This window comes from Aspergillus caelatus (assembly GCF_009193585.1).
Source record: "Aspergillus caelatus strain CBS 763.97 unplaced genomic scaffold BDV27scaffold_26, whole genome shotgun sequence".
NCBI lineage: Eukaryota > Fungi > Ascomycota > Eurotiomycetes > Eurotiales > Aspergillaceae > Aspergillus > Aspergillus caelatus.
Window position 1 is genome coordinate 152,715 of NW_022475289.1, and position 22,826 is coordinate 175,540.

General features: G+C 47.2%; 9 protein-coding genes across 9 annotated transcripts; 3 read left to right on the forward strand and 6 right to left on the reverse strand.

Moving 5' to 3' along the window:
- Positions 1–2,546: 2,546 nt before the first annotated feature.
- BDV27DRAFT_122849 (uncharacterized protein) lies at positions 2,547–4,055 on the reverse strand. The gene is made up of 2 exons (XM_032065729.1): positions 3,936–4,055; positions 2,547–3,877 (listed from the first exon to the last, which is right to left on the reverse strand). Exon 2 carries the CDS (start codon positions 3,864–3,866, stop codon positions 2,670–2,672), a length of 1,197 nt encoding a protein of 398 aa, XP_031931229.1. The 5' UTR covers positions 3,867–3,877; positions 3,936–4,055; the 3' UTR covers positions 2,547–2,669.
- Positions 4,056–4,519: 464 nt separating this feature from the next.
- BDV27DRAFT_122851 (putative FAD binding monooxygenase) lies at positions 4,520–6,417 on the forward strand. The gene has a single exon (XM_032065730.1). The coding sequence runs from the start codon at positions 4,736–4,738 to the stop codon at positions 6,275–6,277; it is 1,542 nt and encodes a 513-aa protein (XP_031931230.1). The 5' UTR covers positions 4,520–4,735; the 3' UTR covers positions 6,278–6,417.
- A 15-nt stretch (positions 6,418–6,432) lies between these two features.
- BDV27DRAFT_154315 (monooxygenase) lies at positions 6,433–8,082 on the reverse strand (the record flags this gene model as incomplete). Its single annotated transcript, XM_032071940.1, has 8 exons — positions 6,433–6,531; positions 6,586–6,714; positions 6,762–6,898; positions 6,945–6,962; positions 7,018–7,150; positions 7,203–7,472; positions 7,524–7,773; positions 7,820–8,082. 8 exons carry the CDS (start codon positions 8,080–8,082, stop codon positions 6,433–6,435), a joined length of 1,299 nt encoding a protein of 432 aa, XP_031931231.1.
- Positions 8,083–10,057: 1,975 nt separating this feature from the next.
- On the reverse strand, positions 10,058–10,965 carry BDV27DRAFT_154316 (P-loop containing nucleoside triphosphate hydrolase protein; the record flags this gene model as incomplete). Its single annotated transcript, XM_032071941.1, has 2 exons — positions 10,058–10,398; positions 10,443–10,965. 2 exons carry the CDS (start codon positions 10,963–10,965, stop codon positions 10,058–10,060), a joined length of 864 nt encoding a protein of 287 aa, XP_031931232.1.
- A 1,566-nt stretch (positions 10,966–12,531) lies between these two features.
- BDV27DRAFT_168507 (S-adenosyl-L-methionine-dependent methyltransferase) lies at positions 12,532–13,957 on the reverse strand. Its single transcript, XM_032074788.1, has 2 exons — positions 12,997–13,957; positions 12,532–12,931 (listed from the first exon to the last, which is right to left on the reverse strand). Exons 1-2 carry the CDS (start codon positions 13,880–13,882, stop codon positions 12,612–12,614), a joined length of 1,206 nt encoding a protein of 401 aa, XP_031931233.1. The 5' UTR covers positions 13,883–13,957; the 3' UTR covers positions 12,532–12,611.
- Positions 13,958–15,306: 1,349 nt separating this feature from the next.
- On the reverse strand, positions 15,307–17,153 carry BDV27DRAFT_168509 (uncharacterized protein; the record flags this gene model as incomplete). The annotated part of the gene is made up of 5 exons (XM_032074789.1): positions 15,307–15,595; positions 15,716–16,393; positions 16,423–16,601; positions 16,638–16,716; positions 16,822–17,153. 5 exons carry the CDS (start codon positions 17,151–17,153, stop codon positions 15,307–15,309), a joined length of 1,557 nt encoding a protein of 518 aa, XP_031931234.1.
- Positions 17,154–17,558: 405 nt separating this feature from the next.
- BDV27DRAFT_154319 (fungal specific transcription factor domain-containing protein) lies at positions 17,559–20,005 on the forward strand (the record flags this gene model as incomplete). The annotated part of the gene is made up of 4 exons (XM_032071942.1): positions 17,559–17,714; positions 17,765–19,657; positions 19,718–19,837; positions 19,907–20,005. The coding sequence occupies 4 exons, from the start codon at positions 17,559–17,561 to the stop codon at positions 20,003–20,005; spliced, it is 2,268 nt and encodes a 755-aa protein (XP_031931235.1).
- A 1,023-nt stretch (positions 20,006–21,028) lies between these two features.
- BDV27DRAFT_168510 (DUF4396 domain-containing protein) lies at positions 21,029–21,769 on the reverse strand (the record flags this gene model as incomplete). The annotated part of the gene is made up of 2 exons (XM_032074790.1): positions 21,385–21,769; positions 21,029–21,321 (listed from the first exon to the last, which is right to left on the reverse strand). Exons 1-2 carry the CDS (start codon positions 21,743–21,745, stop codon positions 21,029–21,031), a joined length of 654 nt encoding a protein of 217 aa, XP_031931236.1. The 5' UTR covers positions 21,746–21,769.
- Positions 21,770–22,149: 380 nt separating this feature from the next.
- Positions 22,150–22,499, forward strand: BDV27DRAFT_154321 (heavy-metal-associated domain-containing protein; the record flags this gene model as incomplete). Its single annotated transcript, XM_032071943.1, has 2 exons — positions 22,150–22,237; positions 22,348–22,499. 2 exons carry the CDS (start codon positions 22,150–22,152, stop codon positions 22,497–22,499), a joined length of 240 nt encoding a protein of 79 aa, XP_031931237.1.
- Between the last annotated feature and the right edge of the window lie 327 nt (positions 22,500–22,826).

The following is a 22,826-nucleotide window of genomic DNA, read 5'->3' on the forward strand; positions in this document are numbered from 1 at the left end:
GCGGGAAGATAGGGGCAGAGGGGAAGTTGATCGAAGGGTCCGGTTTCATCCTCTTTAAATAATTGAGAGCGCGGAGGAGCCTAAGGAGGCTTGGCATCAAGATCATCGCGGTCTGCATAGGGAGAAACTAAATGTTCTCTAAGTGAAACAGGGGATTTGTATCACTGATATAGTGTCCGGAACGTCTTGTACCACAGCAATATAAACTTAAACCTTAGAATATTATTTATGGGCGGCAAGTGGGATTCAGGCGGTGTTCTGTAATTGAATATTTTTTTTCCTGAGTCTCAAGATGCTACAGAACTATAGCGGACAGGTCGCTAATTCGGCCCGCTCCACTACCCTTCCTGTTGACCAGTTTAATTTATGCTTGTAGCTATTGAATCCTTATGAATAGAAACATGAATCAAAGGTGAGATGGTTCTTTAAACGTTTTAAGTTCCCTGTCTATCATGTCCACAGCATCATGCAGGATTCAATCACTGACATTACCAAGGCTATCATACCACAGCATACTCCGATATTCCAAGTTTCCGTGGACTATACGCCACTACGGGACCAAAACTCTTCTCGGAGGTTGGCGCGTACCTGAGAGAATAGATAAACATTTGTATTGTTTTGAATACTCGGGGTTTGGATACAAATCCCACACCATCTGGCGATCATCATACAGGACATAAGCTCGCCATGTGATACCAATATGGGATGCGAGGTTGGACGCTACCGATATGAACCGGTATGTAGTATCCTTGCAACGCCTGTAGAGAGCTATATGTGTTGGTTTCCGTTGGCAAATTATGTTGGTTTCGTTTGGTGATGGCCTTTATAATCACCGTGTATGCATGAGACGGTAAGATAGCCTTCAGCAAGAAACATATTCGACCGTGAATATGTAGTCACTCAAAGCTCTTGTGCCGGTCTTAGCGCAGCTGAGCATGTAACCTACGCGTATCCTGGCTTGAATTGATATGTACTAGCAGACTAGGGAACTTTGGCATGACCTTTGGAAATGAGAGAACCATGGCCGACACCTTGAAGATTGGGGTAAGATATATAGTGTAGTAAAACATGACTCTAATGTTATTTTCACCATATGGTTACCTGCTACCCATATCACGTGTTGCCTACTGTTCAGGATCACTACTAGTAGTCGCAGACTGATTGGACTTGATAAGGACAGTGACAGAGGCTCGGGTCCGGAAAGCGCTGGATGCCGGTACCTTAGCTAGGATAACCCCCAGTCTTACAAGCTTGATAGTCCGGGGGAAGCCTTCCGCGGTTCCTTGAATGACCGGGCACATCCTATCTGACGCAGCATGTGCCCTACTGATCCATAAACGTGGAAAGTTACATTCATTGGCAGCACGGCCATGTGCGACCCAAGACTATATGGCAATGCAAATCGTGGAAAGCACACATTAGATCAACATATATGATTAAAGGCTCACGGAGCTTTGGACTTCCGGGTGGGTTGGTGGCGGTGTAGATCTGAGACCGAGAATAAAGGATTGAATCATCCTGCTGCACTGGAGTATGATGATCTGTCGTTCTGTCTCTATTGGTGCATGCAACTAGAGTGAAGCCCAATATATAAAGAGACTATCTTACCACCCAGCCAGGGGCGAAAGTATGCAGTGGGATTGTACGGAGTTCGCCGAGACTAGCCCCAGCTTAACCCATGGAAAAAGCTAGGTTCGTCTCGCACCTTGGTTTTCGTGGGGATAATAGACACAGGCTCGTTGGCCTTGTTTTAGTATAATTTTCGGAATGAATATGCTTTTCACGAAGGGGTTACTGGGGATCAGAGACCAAAAGAGAAAGTAAGTTAGGTTAGTGCATCCACGATACTAATGTCAATTTTGAAACGCTGCTCCTGCCATATTCAGGTCCGATTTATACTAGTGGCCAGTAAAGGAACATGGGTTGATCGGTATAATTCTAGGAATGCATTCTTCCCTCGAAAGTAACTTTAATACTACTGGCATGGGGAGGCATGTTGGACCTGGTGATTCATATTATTTAATGCAACGTCTTTCGAATATAAATTGCCTCACTATCATGGAATATGGCTATTCGCGGATGGACCATGCATGGAAGATGGGCATGTGTTGAAAGGTAAAATTTTGTTTATAAAGAGCTGGGAGAAGTAGCAGACAAAGAAGAACAAATATGACGTTAACATATGAATGAACCACGAACTATAAAACTTCACATAATACAGAATATGTCCGTGCAGACGGAGTATGTGCACATGATAGCGATATAAACACCTAGACTGGTCAACCACCCCGAAGCACAGATATATATTCATGGGCTTTTGTCAAAGCCAGAGCTCGAAGTTTACCCCCACGCTGATTCAGCTTTTTGACAAGTTGGCACAGCTGAGCCAATCATTGTGCGTGAAGAAAATAAGGCTGCCAGGTCCCAAAGAAAAAGATGCGACGCTGATTCAGTGCCGTGCATAAAGTGAACCATCCATGGCCAACCAACCAACAGGATACTCTGGAATCTGATTGCGACTGATCTGATTGGAGAAAAATGGATAATTTTTCTTTTTTTTTTTTTTTTTTTTTTGCGCAGTCAGACAAGCTGGAGTATCCCTTTCATTAATATAGGTATCGTTTTTGATCATTTCTGGGTCAGGCCTGGAAGTATAGCAATAGACGGATCTACGGAATGTCATACCGGATGTGCTCCACATCCATCCCCTTCATCAATTGCGGGTATTTATCAATGAAGACGGAAGTGAACCCCCAGCCACTCCGGTCCATGAAGGTTTGAAAGAATTCTGGCTTCACAAACATGTTGTCGTCGTCATCCCAGTCCCAGATGCTCTGGGAGGACGGCCATCGCACTCTACAGGCGCTGATCGCATATCTATAGAGCTCTAGAATATCAATTGTATCCCAATGTTCCAGCACGTTGACCCGTAGCTGCGGCCACAAAAAGAAGATCATTTCAGGGTGCTGATCCTGCCGCACCTGCCCGGCCACAGGTTGTAGGAATGTTGGCATGTTGGCGAATGCGAGCGGGGTCGGGTTAGCCCGCCATCTTACAAACACATACATGATCCAGCTTAGTGCGAAACGGTCAGGTTCTCGGATGCTTAGCCGCCGAAGGAGTCGGTTGACTTGGTCTGCCAGCCAGTTATGTCGTGAGCCATGTAGCAGCTCCAACGGAGACGCCAATAGAGGTAGCTTCGCAATGGTATCCGACAGAGCTAACCATCCAGACCAACTCCGACTATGAGCAGTCATCAGACTATATTCCTTGGGGGTAATCAAGGGGCACGTGTCTGGCCCTGGTGTGGGGTGCATGTCGGGCATCAGGGGAAGCTCGACAATTGGCGAGGGCGAGGTTGGACTGTCTGACCCCACGGGCCACGTGCTAGTCATCGATGGAGCTGTGAGACCATCGGTAGTTGACCCGAGATGTGCAGAATCTACACCATTGACGGACCAGCCAGAAATGGTGTGTATCTTCGGATCGACCAAGACCGTCTCACTGTCTGGACTACAAATCGATGTCGTCGGTGCTGGTAGAGGGTTGGACGCCATATACGTCGAAGAAAGTGTTAGACGCGCCCCCGTTGCACCGTTGCTCTGGGCTTCCCAGCTCTGAAACAGGCGACGAAGGTGTTCTTGTCGAGCAAGAAGAAGCTCATTCTCCCGCCTAACACTGTCGACGGTGAGCATGCAGTTTTTGATCAACTCGTTGCCGTGATTCTTCTGGCAATAGGCCACCTGCTCCTCTAAAGCTCTCATGCGGTTCTCCCGTTTCTCTCGCAGGTTCTGTTGAGCTCGTCTATCGCGCAAGCGTTTTCTTTCAGACGAGGTTGCCGATGCATTGTGGCGCGTGGAGGACATTGTTTATTGGCCTATATATTGACCTGTCAGACGGTAGAGAAGAAGACAGAGAAAGAAAGACAGTCGTACCGGGAGGTCGGACGAACTGGGGGGGGAAGTGACCCGAATAAAGAAGAGTTGCGGAGTTGTGAGCCGCTCCATGGTCGATTGGATTCTCGGCCCATGATCCAGACAGGTCCTAATCTTCAAATAATTAAAATGACCAGGTGGCCATGGCTCTCGTTGGATCCACGAGACAAAGAACTCGCCCAAAAGGGTTATCGCTTCGTCTGGATCCTAAGGGCACTTTGCCCGTTTCGGCATGACAGGGCGACTAAGGTCAATTGGGCAGTAGCTGACCCAGATCGGACGGGAAGACTCTTGATCCGGGGAAACAATGGAAGTTGAATGAACTGAAAAAAGATTGCGCTCAGGCCCGGTTTCGAATCAGCAGCCATTCTTCCGCCCATCGGTCTCAATAACCCCCGACGGCCCGACATTGTCCGACCGACATGCGGAAGACATCGGCGATTCTGATGCTCCAGGCCGACGTATATAGTCAACTGCACTGCCTCTTCGTATACGGCTCGCTTTCTTCGGAAACTATACGCCGACCTCTACCCCAAATTCAGAATGAAGGCGGACATTCCAACTGGGGGCCTAACATCTCATGACGCGATTGTGCGTTTTTACTTGTTTTCCATGTCCATCATCGTGGACTGAGTCATAGGAGGGTCGGGAAAATTATGGGTTTAAATACGAGCAGCTCGGCTTTGGAGTTTTTTTTTCACCATGTTGTATAATAATTGAAGAACAACTACTTTCCTACAGAATCTTTTTTTCAAGAAATATAATACTCTTGATTTGAACCACCTATCGTTTCCGTCAATATGACACGCACCGATGTCCTCATCGTGGGAGCAGGTCCAACGGGCCTCGTTCTAGCTCTGTGGTTAACTCGCCAAGGTATCAGCGTGCGTATTATCGACAAATCAGAAGCCAAGGCATCAACATCACGAGCGATGGCAATTCACGCCCGCACACTCGAGCTATATCGCCAACTCGACCTCGCCGAAGATGTTGTCGCAAACGGCCATAAGATCGCAGCGACCAATATTTGGGCTGGGGGAGTCCATCGCTCCCATGTCCCTTTCGGTGATCTTGGTGCAGGCCTAACGCCCTACCCATTCATACACATCTACCCCCAAGATCAGCATGAACGATTGTTAGAGGCGCGATTGAATACAATGGGGGTGCATGTCGAGCGCAATCGCGAGTTGGTCGAGTTCCGGGAGGAGGATTCGTTTATCACAGCGCGACTGAGGAATCTGACAAAATTACATATCGACAATGATGACATCGAGACCTGTGAAGCAGCTTTCATCGTTGGTTGTGACGGTGCTCATTCTGCTGTCCGTCAGAACTGCGGGATCGGATTCGAAGGGGCCACATACTCAAAGCTGTTCTATGTAGCCGACATTGAAGGCAGCGGGCCCAGTCTCAATGGTCAAGCGCATTTGAGTCTCAATGATAAGCAATTTTTTTTGCTCATGGCCTACGATAAAGACCGTCGTGCGCGACTAAACGGTGCGGTCGATGAAAGCGCCCTGACGAAAGACATTTCCGACGTCACACTCGATGATGTTGCCCCAGACTACGGCAAGGCCGTGGGCGTCAAAATCGACAAGGTAAACTGGTTCAGCACCTACCATGTTCACCACAGGGTGGCTGAGGCCTTTCGCAACGGACGGGCTTTTCTTGTCGGGGATGCGGCGCACATCCACAGTCCGGTCGGAGGACAAGGAATGAATACCGGTATTGGTGATGCCATTAATCTCGCCTGGAAGCTTGCAGCAGTTATCCAAGCCAAAGCCGACATGTCTCTCCTTGATAGTTACGAAATTGAACGCGGTGCGTTCGCAGCGCTTCTGGTCAACACGACGGATACTGCTTTTAACGCTATTGCCTCAGAGGGGTACCTTTCATATTTCATTCGAACATGGTTCATTCCTTATGTTTCTCCTATTCTGTCCAAGTTTGGTCTCGTGCGACAAAGAGTATTCCGTGGCGTATCCCAGATTATGCTAAATTATCGGGACAGTGCCCTGTCCACTGGCTCCGCTGGTACGGTCCAAGGAGGTGACCGTATCCCATGGGCTCCCGTGGGCGGACTTGATAACTTCCAAAGCTTGAAGGAGATTGAATGGCAGATGCACGTGTATGGTGAACCGAAAGACATGTTGAAGGAATGGTGCCGCTCCAAGGGAATTCCTCTGCACATATTTCCTTGGTGTGAGAAATATCAGTCGGTCGGCTTGGGAAAGGATGCAGCATATTTGCTCCGACCAGATACCTATGTTGCAGTGGCGGAGCCTTCTGGCCTACCAGATCAGTTCGATCAATATCTGAAAGACAACGAGATCCGACTATGATCAAAACTGCTTCTGGATTGATTGCCATTTTGTCATAGATTTGAACCCCTTAGTTCTGTGTACTTGCATTTGTATGAAAGGCGTACCTGGAGTTGTGGTTTCTGGTCACTCACGAATGTGTTATGATGACCTATAGCTAGACGATACTCTCTAATCTACAAATGAGAATGTACATTAATGTCCTTTGTATCATGAACCTTTCGTACGCGACGACCATCTTCCTCCTCGTACGCCTTTCTCCATACTTCTTGCACCTAAACCTTCATGTTAACAACACCGGAGCCAGCGCCTAGGAATGGTATACTAACATCGTAATGATACAGCCAATGGTGGTCATCAGTCCATTTGTTTTGAATATTAGCCACCACAATATCATTAAAGGACGTTAGACCCTTGATTGAAGTATCAGATGCCCGGAAGCCATCCAGAATATCATACTGCAAACAATTAGTAGACCGACAAGAAACTCGGCATTAACACATACCATATCCTTGTAATGCGGTGATCGAACTCTGTCATATAGAGTCAAAGCATCAATAACTGGAAGATGGCGTTCATGTGCCCATTTCACTGCTTGAGTGAGCACATACACGTCTTCCAATGCGAATCCGGCTCCAGCACCTGGATGGTGTTAGAATACATTGTGTCTAGGTGGCAGGAAGCATACCAAAGGCTCCAGATAATGCTTTTTCAGAATGGTTAGCTACCGGTAATGACCACTGAAAAACACCATTACTCACGATGAGACGCATCCCCAATCAATGCAATAGAACCATGTGAGATGACCTTCGACAAACGCGGCCCTGCGAAGAGGGGAAATTTCTTCACTTCTCCCACTTTACTAAGGACGTCTTGAATAATTGGTGCGAAGTCCTATTATTTCAGTATACATGGAACTAGGTGGAACTGAGTGAGGGATATTTACCTCATATAGCCCTATAAATTCATCGGGACTAGCGTCCTGTCCCCAACTGACCGTTTCGCTAGTCTCTGGAAGGTCCGTTCTCGCCGTAACCTCATATATTCCTCTGTTGAGGTTGCAGGTATATACCCACCTTGTGGGACCATGCCAAAAGGTCACGGCGTCAGGAAAGTTGGGGATGCTCAGAATATCGTCCGCGTTTACAAGGGCTCGGAAGGCTGTTGTACCGGTATAGCTGATACGATGGTCCGGGAAGGAGAATTGACGGACAACCTTCGATGCTTAGCTCTACTGTCTGGCTAGCTATAATTTGATAGTACTTACCGATCGAACACCGTCAGCTCCTATGAGGAGATCCGCCTCATCCGCATGTCCATCCTGAAATTGCAATGACAATGCCTTGTTTGGCAATTCATGGATCTCAACAAGTCGACTTGAAAGTCGTAGCTTTTCTTTATCCACGGCTTTCAGAAGTGCTTGCTGAAGTACAGAGCGCAAGGCTCTGGCATGTTTATGTCGAGGGGGGGTGTCATGTTGTCCGCTAGATTGTAGTAATTCTCCCGTTCGTCCATTGCTGACATCGGTTACTTTCGTTCAAACCCAGGAAAAGAACAACCAACCGATGCTGTACGGAGTGCCCATCTGCGGCGCTGAAGACGGTACTTGGATCGATATTATCATAAACACCCAACGCGTCTAACATGCGCCATGTATTCCGTTGAATACTTATACCGGCACCGATCTCACGTAACTCTCGGGCTTGTTCGTAAATCCGAAGCTCAACAAAGGGGAGCTTTTGAAATTCAATTGCCGCACCTAAGCCTGCTGGGCCAGCGCCGACGATTGCCACTCTTAGCTTTGGTTTGCTGCCTGCGTTTGACATGTTGGCGGTTTATTGGGACGATAGAGTTATTACATCTAACTTGTATTGAACATTCAAGACAATTGCAGGAGCGTGCTCAGAAAAGCGCAGAGTAAGCGCGAGGGCCGATCAACATAATATATATAAATTAGAAAACCAATGGCGTCATTTTAATGCATTGTTCCTCATTGAATGACTGGGCAAGTGAGGATTTCTTCCGCTTTCTAGACCCGCACTATGGCACAAGGGCCTATCAATCGAGGACGGAATTAACCTGGAAATTTCAGCGCTGTGGAATCGCGGAGTGGTCAAGATTAATGGAGATAAGCATAAGTCGAATGGCGAATCCAACCCGCATCTGACGTGAATCTCGCATACTTGAGTCAGCTTACATTCTACGACTAGCTCAGTGACAACATTCTCTGCTTAATTCGTTGAAGTGTGCTCCGTACAAACTTTTATCTTTTGCTTAATTTTACTTAATATAAATGAGTTACACATGTCCTTCTGGGTTAACCTTATACATGAAGCTAATACATGAACTAATAGGTCAAAAGCATTCCAACATTTCCGCCTCGGAGACACTTTTTCTAAAGAAAAGAAAAGGTTCATAACTCAGCCAAATAATAAGCGTTCTACCTCAGACTTGGCTCTGTGGATCCCACATGTCAGTATTTAGTAGGGAATTTCGTGTCTTTTGGATGGCTTGGATTCTACGTGGCTAGGACAGAACTAGCCAATGTATAATGTTCTGAACAAGGCGCGAAGTATCCATGTAGAAGATACACGTAATCTGTATACTCTGGTTAGTCCTATCGTCTTCACTGGCATCAAGCTGGGACCAAACATACGTTGTGGTGGCCTTGTCAAATGCTGGAGCAACTTAATTTCTCTCCAGGTGTGCTTAGCCCATCTCCTTTTGTTGATGACATCGGTACTCCTTCCCCTGACGACGTAGATCAACTTGATCAAGGCTGCAGGCATCATTGGATTGGTATAATATATCTTGTCTTTTTAAGGTCCATTACTAGTGACCAATCATCATGGCTGAATAATGGTTACCAATCCCCTTTTCGGACTCCGCCGCATCAGCATCGATAAGAGCAGTTACACCGCACATGTGAGGATTATATCACCCCACTGGTCCCTGCCTTAAGCTCAGGCAGAAGCTAAGCCTTGCTATCATAGGTTACGCAATAGATATCAGAAGTCATATTATGTCAGAAGGTAGCGGTCAGGAGGAGATTGTCATCTTTCAGAAGAAATACCAGGCCTACGCCAGGAACATAATCTTACCTAACTTCGACGACTATGAGTTCTATTCTGCCCATGATGACTCTCAAAACGGATTTTACAGTGCCCTGTTACAACAATCTGATTCTTTATATTTAATACTGTTTGACTAACGTGTCTGGGTAATATAGGGCCATTCCTCTCAGCTACCGCGAGGATGGAACTCCTTATCTTACTTACTGGAAGCACGGTTTGGTGCGTGCCCTTTGACTTGAATCTGCCCAATCAGTCGAGTGGGGATTCCAATCACTGCAATGAGCATGATCGGCCTAGGCTTTTGGGAACAGGGTGGAAGATCCTAGGGACTTGATAAGGCTCCTGTGTGAAATACTAAATAAGGCAGTCATACCCTACGATATACTGTCAGTCAAAAACAGCTTACACAAGCGTGGAGTAGAGGGTACTTACCATTGTAGAGGAAAACACAATAATCCAGTAGGTAAAAAACGTTGAAGCCCATGCGGTAAGACCCACCATGAAATACATTACCACTGCAAAAATGCTAATTTGAAACAGCAGCACAGGTATATCACTCCCAATTTGCGCAATGCAATATGGTGCGGGGTGAAAGAGGGCAAATCTCTTGTGTTTAATAACCACCAGGCGGCCGCTAAAGGAGTCTGTCACGTCTGACATGGCAAATAGAGCATGGCAGAGGATAGACAAGAAAATAGCTCCAGATTTAATAAAGAGCCCCGCAGAGTTATTGGGAGCATTGTGGAACAGTGAGCCCCCCAATCAAAGCTTGAACAATGTTGCAAACCTGGCGAATCAAAAAGGTAGCCTTGTCACCCCAGATAATCTGATATTGTCGAACAATGCAGGCTTTGACCTGGACCACAAAGTCTGTGGTGTATGGACCCTTGCAAGGCCTTTCTCTTGCCACAGACTCAATGAAGTCTTGCGTCCGTTGCTCTGTCATCGAACTATCGGGATAGTTGTGTTTGGCCTCCATTAGCGCTTGAGTAGGCGAGTTGCTGTATGTCTTCAGCATCTCATCCGCATTCTTTGGGTAGTTGTCGTAGCCAGGTTGGGTTTGCCGCTCTGTTGGAATTGTGACACCGGTTAAAAATCGGCAACATTCGCACCATTCTGGCAGACAAATCCCAAGTGTTCCATGCATGGCTTGGCATCCTTCATCGGGCCATAATAGATTTGCTTGCCCTCAGCGAGCAGAAGAACTTTGTCAAATAGACTCAGAATCCCATTTCCAACCTGATAAAGGGTCACAATAGTAGAAAGCCTCAAGATATCAGTCATTTGCCGGATAGCCTTAGTCCACTCCAGTGCTGTACTTGCATCCAGGCCTCGGGTACTATTATCCCAGCAGAAGCCCAAGCCCTGGGTTACTATACACTCGGCAATCGATACACGCTTCCGCTCTCCACCAGAGACTCCACGAATGAATTCATTCCCCACGGTGAGGGATGGAAAGAAGACTTCATCTTCATAATTCATGATGATTTGGCCCTGATACTGGGAGGCTTGCTCGTAGGTAAGTGACACGTAACGCGCATCTCCATGTACTGATTTATATCCCAGGCGATGGTTTGCTAAGATCTTCAGTAATGTGGTACAGCCAGATCCTGGACGGCCGAGGACCAGTAACATTTCCCCAGGGTTTATGCAGCCGTGGCTGCCCTGAAGGATCTGCCGCAGTGGCGGCTTCTGTTTCGATTCCCTGGCTTGGAGGGGGATGTTGAATTGTGATGTGAAATTCTCGTTTATCGACGCGTCAGAGCTAAGGGCATCCACTGTGATGGTCCTTCCAAGCCACACCTAGATCACGTCGTTTGAACCCGGCCACCAGCTCTCAGTTGTATTGAGCTTCTAGATTAGATGCCAAGGCCCAAGGCTCGGGACCCAACCTCCAATCTGTGAAGGAAATGTCAGTGGAGTCCGTCATTATTACACTGGACGCGTGAACGGTGTCCGATTGATCTTTCATTGAGATAATGTTTCGAATCAGTCTAGAAAGGTCCAACAATGGGTGGTGTACATAGCCATTTTTTATCGTTCTCAACCACCACAACAGCACGATATGGTATAATCATGCCACCGCAGCATGAAGTAGGGTCCTTGTTTGGATCTCTATGCAAGTACGCCACGTCGGAGATGATTTTATCCATACAAGGAAATATGGGTCCCGGGAGCAAGCAGAGCTCCGGCTCTGAGGTTTGGTCCTTGTGGGGAGCCCTTTTTGCGATTGGCCGCGCCTGATTATCAACCGGGAGCCAATCTTCTTGGTGGGTCCTGCTGCCATTTTACATGAAGTCTGGAATCTAATGATTCATAGGAAGTTTCTCCCAATCTAAGCTGTAGTTCTTCCTACTAAACTCATTTTGGATTTAGTACTAAGTAAGGATGACCATCCGTGGACTGGGCTTTAGATGAGATATTTGTGCGCTTTTGGACGGCGTTTCTCGGCTACGAGCACTGAATCCCGTTGACTCATTCATGGTGTCTGCTTCTCTGGAATCGCAACAAGCAACAAGAACACTAGAAAGAAAAAGAAAGTTAAACACGCAAACGCAAACGCAGCACCTGAAGGGTTATGGCAACCTTAGTCATAGGGTCCGGTCTGGGAAAGAATCACGTTACTCTGCAACCGGTTTGGGCGTTATGACAGCCTGAGGCATTCTCTGCCTAAGTGATCAACTACAATCCGGCTTAGGATATGATTTGTGGTGTGTTAACTCCTGTGTATGTCATCTCAGTAGCGGCAACGCCTTTGAATTACCATGGGGTTAGCTCATAATCGCTCATACGAAAAACGGTCTTCCACCAAAACCATGTTCATACTCAGTAATAGATAGGTGTCTGAGGGACTGGATCGTATTACAAGTTGAGCCACCGGTGCTGAACGAGTTAAGTAAAGCTGGAATTTGGATGTTTATATTCATATTTTCCGTAACTCTACTCCCTCAGAATGCCTGACTCTATCTCCATTTTACTAGAGTAGCTAGTACACTCCCTAAACCTTAGCGTAAATTGAGCTTGACCTCGTAATGAAAGGACATCAACCGCATGAAATATATTGAACATGACATTGTAATGGCTTATTTCATTTGTGACAATCGTTATTAGGCTCTATTGTTTGATTTCCTGGGCGTCCATCACTTTAGCAAACTTTTACTTAGACCACATGTTCATCATATAGTGCAGAGAAAATGAAGGGGAAAATCAAAAGGTCGCTCTTTGATTCCAGCCCCTGATTCTTCACGTCTACTCTTCATCATGATTTTACCTAGGATTGGCTACCTCTTCAACCTAGCCTCCAGCATCACTGTCCTCCCATAGCTGGAGGGGTAGATCTTAACGAGTTCCAACCCTGCAGCATCAAAGATTTCAATGAAATCCGCCTTTTTCTTCTCCTGACCAGTCATACAAAGAAGCGCGAAATCAAGCCAATAGAGATCCGAATTCTCATGGGCTTCAACCATGTCTGGGATTAACATATCGCAGATAAGGAGGCGTGAAGTAGGCCCCATAGCCGATGCCGTGTTCTTAACAAACTCAATACAAACTGGATTATAAAAGTCGTGGAGGAAACGGCGCATAAAATATATGTGAGCATCTAAGAAGGTTTTAGTTAAAGGTCTTAATAATTAAACGAAGGGTATGGTTTTAAAATATGCTTACTCTTGACGGGCTGCGGCGTAAAAGCGTCATATGTCATAAGATCAAAGCCTGGGTAGTCCTCACGGTTCATATTGTTAATGACACCAGGCAAATCCTGTAGGATGAACTTCGCATCGAAAGCACCGTCGATGTCCTTCTGGATAGCAAAGCATGATTGACCACGGCCGGCGCCAATGTCAACGAGATATGGGCGATCAGGGTCCTGCTCAACTTCCTCCTTGAGAGATGCAAATGGGAACATGCCGACAATAGGCATTAACTGGTCGACCATGAACATATTGGCATTCCAAATCTCGCGACGCTCTGGGTCCGGGTCTATCTCAAGCAGCTCGTAATACGACTTACCAAGGTGCTCTTTACCAACTGAGTACACGGCGGGGGATTTGACCAGATCAAAAATATCTTCTGGCTTGTGTGACTTGAGATATTCGGGTAGGTGGATCCAGGCGCGAGTAAACTCCAGAGAGATCATGAAGAAGGATCCCATAGCTTTCGGGTTGAGAGCGCGCGAGAGATCATTATGAGCATACGTGTCGGGGGCCGTCTCAGTAAAGATTCCATGATTAATGGCGACGCGATAGATGCGGTGAATGACAGTGTTTGCGACATTGGTGGCCAGGGCTAGCTCATCGGCGCTAATAGCACTACCATCCTCGGGCATAGCATGATAGGCCCGAATACCTAGGATAGTGTGAAAGGCGCCGCCAAGAGCGAGGTGTTCGATCGAGCGAGTGACCAAATTAATAGGCTGCTCCAAGGCAGTGCGGACGCGCTCGGTTTGCTTAACAACAGCCTGGTGGTTGATCGGATTGTCTTCGTAAGACTCGAGATCGGCCACGAGCTTTCTCGCCTCCTCAAGGGCCTTGCTAACTTTGGGGTGAACCATGGTGGATGTGCGGCTTCAAGTCTAAAAGCAGAGGGTAATAATGGAAAAGTTTAGATATAGAATAGAAGATGGCCGTGCTAAAAGGATGTATGGGTATATTTGACTAGGAGAACAGCAAGTTCGAGCAACAACTCTATGACTCGACAACTTGAACAATTGGCCTTTCGTCGGGATATGCCCCCATCTATATATTTAAGAGGGGTAAAAGCGGGGGTTGTAAAGGGGCGGGAAAGCTAGTCGATAGCAGAAAGTTATACTCCGTACTATCAAGTGAGATCAATTAGCCCTTGTCAGTTCATGCGAGCAAGGGCGACTGACATTTGCATGGAGATGGAGATATACTAATATTTTCCCCAGCTAGTGGGTAGTATAATGCACTGAAGCCAATGGCTGCATGATTCTGGTTACAAGGATGTCCGCTCACTGCCCCATCACGACCAAAACTAGGGTTGCCGATGGGTTTAGATCTCGAACACGTGGGCTGATGAACCGAGCAAACATCAACCAGCACAGACCCACCCGCCCTTCAGAAGAGACGGCCAGTAAATTATACATCCTAATGAGGATTTTTATGCATTTTATGTTCAAATGGGTTCTTGGCAGCTAACCAAGACTAGTTAGGCTTTTTAGTCCTTTAGCCAATATTGTCTTCGCTCTTCAGTTCTACTTATTATCCACCATTGGTCTTGGTATGCTGTTCTCATCTATCTACGAGTGGTGGCTGACAAATAGGAACAGCAAGTATGAGTCGACTTCCCGAAGGAGATGTCAAGTTATCAGATGGAATGCTGATCAGATAAGGGCGCACGGGTAATAGTCCCCTGTGCACGTGTAAGGCACAGGTGGTGGTTACCTTAGGCTATTCATTGCTACTAGTAAGTTCCAGGGTCTATGTTGGTCTTTTGGTAAACCATGTGTCACCTGACCCTAGATTAGGTGCCTTACACACGGTCCTATGCCAATTACTCGTCTGATTATCTCGAACCGTAGTTGATATAACATACTATATTATTAATATTAATAATTTGATAAATCCTATTGTAACTCCTCTGGAGTGATACCAATTCTCGCTCGGCCTTCTTTGATCGATGCTGAGAGCTTCCCCTCTCAAGATAGTTTCAAGTCGCCTAGGTCTCCAGCACCCGTAGCGCCATATCTGAGGGGCCACTAGCTGAGCGATCAATCGGCACCCCCCAGGACCAGAGTGGGATGACCACATACCACCCAGTGTCAGTATTATGCAGAGCCTAAGCACCGGCCTAAGGGGCCGAGCTTAGGCTCCTCCGTGGAATGTGCTTATCCGGGGAAGCTGCACCTTTGGAGAATATCATGCGTTTTCGGTCTGTTAAACGTAAATCTGACTTTGTCCTCAGCATACCGCATCAATTTCCAAGTGTCTTGTGAGCAAACGATCTGGTAATCCTTCATGGTGTGTCAACTCCTGCCCGTCGGTATTTTTCGACTTCACGATTCCACTGTAGAATACGCTCAACACAATGGTCATGGCATTTGGGCTCCTCCACTGGCTCGTCATCTTGGCTATCAAACGGGTCGATAATCCATGGATGCATTTGGAGTCGACGAACAAACTCAATATCCCTTTGACCATCATCAAGCCAGATACCATCATCGTAGTCTCTATGCCAATTAAATAGGCGTGACGTTGCAAATCCGGATTGCTCGTCAGCGATATATTGTTCGGGGTAAGGCAATCTTGATTATCAGCAAATATTGATAGTCATTGATTCTTTGTCAGACTTACTCATCTGTAGGACCTGCAGAACAACAGTGACACATACTGGAAGCCTTAACGAGCCTCAGTTGATGCTCTACGCTTGCTGGAATTCTGGTCTGGAAAAGTAGGAGGTTTGAAACTCAAGTGCCCTAGAAATGATAGATTCTGACTCTTGTACAGAGTACGCTATTTGATGAAACGATTGGGCCGTGTTTGTCCAGAAGGCGGCAACCAGACATATCGGCCGTAGACTGCGAAGAGCCATATTTAAGAACGAAGTTACCCGGTCGTTGCACACTGCTGAAGCCCATAAAAGACTCAGATACGGTTTCACATTGGTAACTACAGAGAGAAGCTGTCGATTGTCGATCTTGTCCACTGTCGAAAGAGCCTTTCTTACACCCAGAGATGCAGCCCCAGCAAAATTACATGGAACACATGGATCGAAAAAGGTGCTGCAGAGTAATGAATCCAGAGCATCCTGCGTCGGGCTAAGAGAGATGCACTTCTCAGTCGATCGAAATAATTGAAGCAAATCCATGTCCTTTGGCCTTGGTGAAGAGCGCATAGGAGCTGTTAATATCATTATAGGAGGAGAAAATTTGGGCGGAGGCGCGTGCCGTGAGGTCAACATTAAAACAGATGCAAAACCAGTGAGGAACTCTCCTTCCAAACCCTCCAACAAACAGAAACCTAGAAGAATTTCGAACGCAAGGGACGAATTCGATATGACTGGTTCCCAGTCACCTCTTCGCAGACTTGTTAGCTGAAAGGAACTAAAGATAGATCGGCATGACACATATACCGCTTCTTTTTAGTGTACTCTCTTCTCAACATCCATGGCGAATAGAAGACACCTTTGAATTTTTCTACCCGAGCTACCCAATAGCCTTGCGTGGCTATATCCCAAAAAGAGTTCTCTATTTGTATTCCTGGTTCGTGTAAGATCTGGCTTTTCTCGCCTGCCTGTTGAAGTATTTCCATCTAGCGGCAGGAAACAATGTACGACCATGCTAGAACAATGCTTGTGAAGTACCCAGAACGAAGAGATTTAGTGCGAACAGGAATAGCAGCTTTTAGCTGGGTCTTCTCCTTTGTCCTGTAGATTACAGGCGCTGGAGATCCAAGACACTGAAGATAATCAATTGACTTCTGGGGTTAATTGCAATTTGAGTCTTCAGTAGTTTTTAGGTGTAAGGAAGACTTCAAAATGAGAAAGGATTTCGGTCTATCAGAAATATTGACAGGTCCTCGAGGACAGTAATAGAATGGAGGGACATTTTCGAGGAGACCTAGAAAAGCTTCTAAATAGTATTGGAAGGATTCCGTACCCTCCAGATATGTAAGAGCCGTATTTTTCCAGTCTTCAACCTTTAACTGACAGCAATGATTGAAGTCTGCCCTTGTAGGACAGACTCCATCACCGGGGGACCAAGTTATATCGCATTCACTGCTGGATTTATCACTACTGTCGTACTGGGGTGTATATTCTATGTTTGAACGGCCCGAGACTCCCGGACCCCATAATGGCGGCATTGGTTAACTAGAAGGTGGAGGTAGCAATCCTCTTAGATAGGTCAGCGAAGGGATAAATTGGAAACGCAGGAGAGAATATAGGAATGGATAAGTGGAAGAGGCGGTGGGGATGGCGGTAGAGGAGGCGGTAAAGCAAACGGTAGCTGGTTGCGGGTAGGTATTTATTAAATGTAGATATAAAAGTGGCCGAGTGACTTCGCGAGGTTTAATTGAGATATAGATTTTGAAGATCTACTACACATAATGGATCTCCAGTCGTCTCGGCAAAGTATCATGCGCGTCAATCGCCAGCGTCAACTCTCCACACCACGTAGTCGCCGACCACCTCTGTCATGTGCGCCATGCAGACGACGGAAAGTGAAATGCGACCGGCGTCAGCCTTGCAATCAGTGCATCAGCCATAATATGGCTGACTTGTGTTATTATCAAAACAAGGAGCGCAACCGAGTATTGTCGCATCTCCCGCCTCGGGCGGCTACTCAAATCTCAAGTTCACCCGACGCGGCTCTTCCTCCTACACACCTAGAATCTCACAGCAATCACCCGATAGCTGCTACAGATGTCTATCCCGGGAGGAAAACCACCACGCCCCCTGACTATGCTGCCTCTAGCTCAGCACAGTCGCTGACAAGAACGATTCAATCGCTTACAAATTCCTCCTTTCATGGATCAAACAGGGGCACTCGACACTTCGGGCGGAGTCACTGGGCGCTCACAATGGACATGGCAAGGCGAACCATGCGATGGTCGGGGCGTCACTGCTAACGGGCCTACAGTTTCCCGATCTCAAGGCACATTTAGAGGAATATCATCGCGTCAAAAAACAGCCGACCGAGTCCACGTTCTCGGAGTACCTGGTCATGAAACGCGTCAAGAAGAAAATGCGAATGACCGCAAAGTACGGCACTACGATTCAGCCCACCTTATACCCGCCTCTGTTGGAGACATTGATCCCGGATGATCGCACAGTGGCCGATCAGCTCGTTGAGTTATACTTTTCGACATTCGAGACGACCTTCCGAATCTTACATGTCCCTCATTTTCTCGAGGAGTACAATGATCATTGGCACCCTGACAACCATGGACCAACGAGCACGGGCTGCGGTGACATCTTTGCGGCGAAGCTGCTCAGCTTGATGGCGTGTGCTACTTGCCTAGTAGATACAGCGGTCTCGGGCGAAGACTCCCAGTCCTTAAATGAGAAGGCCAAAAGCTGGATTCAAGCTGTAGTGTCATGGGTCAAGACTCTCACGAGCCGCGCAAGACTCACTCTAGACGTCATTCAGGTGAAATGTTTATTGTTGTTGGCGAGACAGGCCGTTGGGCACGAGGGAGACCTTTCTTGGCTGGCCGCCGGTTCGTTAGTGCGCGAGGCCATCACAATCGGTCTTCATCGAGATCCTTCACATTTCAAAGGGCTGTCGCCCTATTGGGGGGAAATTCGCAGGCGGCTCTGGCTAACTATCATTGAACTAGACCTCCAAGCCGCCCTGGGAACGGGAGCACCGGTGACGCTATCCGAGGATGAGTACGACTGCGCCCCGCCATCTAACATCGATGACGAAGACCTGTTGATGGACTCTCCCGTTGTCCCTACCCCCAAGCCAAGCACAGTTCTAACTAGGACGGCCTTCCAGGTCAGTTTGGCCCAAACAATGGGAGTCCGGATTAACGTCGCCAAGGCGGTCAATCGCGTGCGCTTGACATTGAGCTATCAACAAATTTTGGACCTCAGCGAGATGCTTACTACACAACTAGCGAAAGGCCACCCGGCACTGATCGGAGATGACAGCTGTGAGGCTGATAGCCGTCGCTGCCGGTTGGCCTTTCGCCAATCCCTCTTTCTCTTTCTGATTTACCGATGCCTCCTGACTCTGCATCGACCCTTCTTTCTGAGTCTTGCCGAAACACGCAATGAGATGTACGTCTTTTCCCGTCAGATGTGTGTTCAAGCTAGCCTGGCTTTGTTGGCTCCCCTGGAGATTTCCGCAGATGATTTGAACCGTGGCTCCGGCAACGAACAAGGAACAGTGTATCCGTATCTTTTGCGGTTACGGGGTGGCATGTTTCGTGACGAATTCTTTCACGCGGCCGCAACGCTTTGTTTCGAGCTGCGGTTGCAGGCGAAGGACAAACCATTACTTCCCTTGCCCGGTTCCGTACAGGGTTTCATGGATAAAACCACCTCCTACCAGCGGACCGCATTGTTCCACAATGTGGAGAATGCTATTCGATATTTTGAATTGAAAGTTCGGAAGGAGAAGCAGGCTTGTAAAGCATTCATGCTTCTACATATGGTCTTCAACTCAGCTCAGAGCCAAATGCCGTCCTCTAATTCTGAACATCTTTCAAGTAGCGGTACACATCCGGAGAGCTTTGATCTAAACGACGCCTGTCCACGAGCAGCCCGGCGATGCCGAGAGCTGCTACTGGCTGATGGAGGGCACTTATGTCTACAAGAAGCTGAGGGATGGCTATCATCGTCCGGACGGTTCCCTTCTATGGTTTGTCGAACCGACACTCTTCCTTGATTAGTTCTGTGAATGCTGACCGGCCTGCTGCAGAATCAAGAAGACCCTGACCAGCACCAAACCTCGTCCCGGACGATGCGCACTCGGTCTATGGTGACGACCGAAGAGGCCAGTCAGGACGCGCTCACGACGGATTCCATTCCTGATCTTTTAGTATGTTACACCATGGGTTTTATTCCTAGCACCCCCGTCATGCCTCTAAACTAACCTGCTCTGCGACAGGACGAGCTACCATTTGGTTGGGATATATTTCTAGATCCGATGACTACTAGTATCTACCCCACGGGTGACGTTTGGCCGGTAGTCGACCCATTACTTTAGGGTGTAAAAATTGGACAGAGGCTAAGAGAGTGACTGTCAAATGTGTTATCCTATATGAGACATTCACTTCGGTGGTCGTTTGCATGCAGATCTCAATCAATGTGAGATATAATACTACTGTCAACTGGCACGATAGATCATTCAATAAGGCTATATTTACTATACTCTGATGTATTCTTTATTCTTATTAAATTTTACTCCTATTTTGTCCTATCATTGGGCAAATGTGGTAGGGTGCGAAAAGAATATCGCTCGTTGACTAAAATTCTGCCAGTTTTATCTTGATCGATATAATCCGATAGTACGGAGTGCTTTTTACCCTTGAAGATTATGAGATCACAGTAGCCCCTATTCGTCCCAATAACGTTACTGCAGATTTTCGTACCTTACTAAATGCAGTAGGCAAGATATCCGACCCGTATTTCGGGGATTCGCGATAACGTCAGTACTCAGGAAAACGTTAAGGGAATATTTAAGGTTAGCGGTTGAGACCCACTCGGTCCAGATTCCGAGGCTAGATCTTCAACTTGCCCGGTTAGGAAATAAACATCTCCGACATCTCCGGTCGGGCTGTCCGAGAGTCCGACGGGTCGTTCAACTGATCGCCCGTCAGGGTGGAAGACTTCAAACATAATTTTTTACGTGATTAATATCACTTGTAATACGGTTGTATTAGTGTGTCCACTGTTCTGTGGAGACACTTGCGCATAATATGTGTGTTCGAGTCTAATATATATCATTGCACACCGAAATCGATAACCTGAGAAAGTCCACGACTATCTTCCACGAAGGCATAGGACGTAAATGAGAGATACTGGAAACATATCAAATACGTTGAATTATTCTATCAAAGAAAACCCATGATACATCTAGCCCAATAGTGTGGCTCCAGAAGTTGACCCAGTCACACGGCTTGCCATAGTAGAAAACGCACACACATGAAACATAACGATCCCTTTTGGAACCATGATATAAGTTTTATAATACATACTAATGTCAAGCTACAAACAGAATAAAACTATTTCAATGACAGGCCTTTCCATACTTCTTCAGACGATGGTAATTATACGGCAACGGAGCAAGATAGCCAGCAGTCATCGACACTGCAGCCGCCACCCAGAAATTAGGATCTCCAAGAGCCACTACGCCCCCAGTGAGATGGTAATCAACGATATTCTCGGCTGCCTCCATTGCCACCATCGAGACCATGCTCATACCCATTGCTGTGCGCGCTGCCATTGGCCAAGAGAGTTGGTCAACCCCCCGCCGAAGAAGTACGGTCTCAAGAATGATCGATGTAGTGATGCCGGACGCCACTGTGTAGAACCGGCCATTAGAATTGAATTGTCGTTGTTCTTGCAGAGAACAAGCCAACTTACTAGATGCAGCCATGATTTTGCCCATCCCAAGGGCGGGATAGTAGGTTTGCAGCATCCACAGGGCGGAGAAGTCACCAAGGGTGCAGCCAACAAGGCACCGCAGTGTATTAATCCCTGCCCGTTTCCATGTTGACCGGCAGTTCCAGAATTTTAGTTGCCACATGGATAGTGATGGCCTAATTGTGGTTGTAGTCGAGGCATCTTTCGTTGAAGTCTGACGCTGGGGTTGTTCTTTCACTTGGTTGGAATGGCAGGCTTGGGCCGGCGAGAAGCTCGAAAAGTATTGCAATGGTCGAAAAGCAGGCAATGGAACAAGGCCTAGGCGATGCCCGGCTCGAAATATTTGACAGCTCTTTTGCATGTTTAAGATGGATTGTTGCGGAGCGGGATGTACCTAGGAGGACGGTGGTTATATTGGGCTATTTGTAAGCTGACGATCCTTCCTTGGGGATAAAATTACGCGAAAAAGGCGCAGAGAAAGACCCACAGCCAGGTTGGCAGCACCATACACTTCGCTCTGAGAAGGCTCCGCGGGTGCTCGGAGGGACGAAGCCAAGCCAACGGTTCGGGCTCTGGGCACAAATGCCTCACCGGATAGAGGTATTCCTCGGCTTATAAGTAGAGAGATAATTCTGCTCCCCATTCACCAGATCGGATATCAATTACAGACTCTTTGATTAACTCCTGCATTTCAACATACATTTCCCTGTGACCAACTTCCCTCAACTCTTCACCAAAGTCCTAAGACGACTACGACCACACACAATGTCCGATCATCAGTACAAGTTCAACGTCAAGATGGGATGTTCCGGCTGTTCCAATGCCATCAAGGAGGCTCTTGGACCACTGAGCGGTAAGTAACTACCAATACAACCCATAGTGTAAAATGTACATAGCGCACATAGCCCTGTCATTACGTCACGCCCGTCATGCGTTATACTAATGGAGTACGTCTATCAATAGGACTTAAGTCCCTCGATATCAGCCTTGAACAGCAAACCGTTTCCGTCGTCGCTGAAACCTCGCTTTCATATGATGCCGTGCTCGCAGCAATCAAGGAAAAGGGCAAAGAAGTTCACAGTGGCGAATCTGATGGGATCCCTCAGTCTATCTAAGCCAAGGTGGGGTGGCCACCAGATGAAGCCTTGAAAGAAGAGAGCGCCACAAACAACAGTTGGTCACATAATGGATAGCAAATCGATGATAGATATTGAGTAAATACAAGGTGTTATTTTTTGCCAAGAAATGTAGGGGCGTGTAAAGCCGACGTGTGCGCGTAGATCTCGTAAATATGTCCCAATACAACGCACTTGGCATAGGTCTCGTGTGTAGGAAAGAATATTAGGCCGTCACATACAACAACGATAGCCAATTAGTCACCGTCCACAACCCAACGATCGTCCTCGGAGCCCTCTCCATTAGTGGACCATTTTTTGACTTCG

Bases quoted from the DNA above. Each gene is read 5' to 3' on its own strand.
- BDV27DRAFT_122849 (XM_032065729.1), bottom strand. From the start codon at position 3,866: ATGTCCTCCACGCGCCACAATGCATCGGCAACCTCGTCTGAAAGAAAA.
- BDV27DRAFT_122851 (XM_032065730.1), top strand. From the start codon at position 4,736: ATGACACGCACCGATGTCCTCATCGTGGGAGCAGGTCCAACGGGCCTC.
- BDV27DRAFT_168507 (XM_032074788.1), bottom strand. From the start codon at position 13,882: ATGGTTCACCCCAAAGTTAGCAAGGCCCTTGAGGAGGCGAGAAAGCTC. The intron at 12,932-12,996 runs GTAAGCATATTT...AAACCTTCTTAG, and splicing joins TACGCCGCAGCCCGTCAAGA to ATGCTCACATATATTTTATG.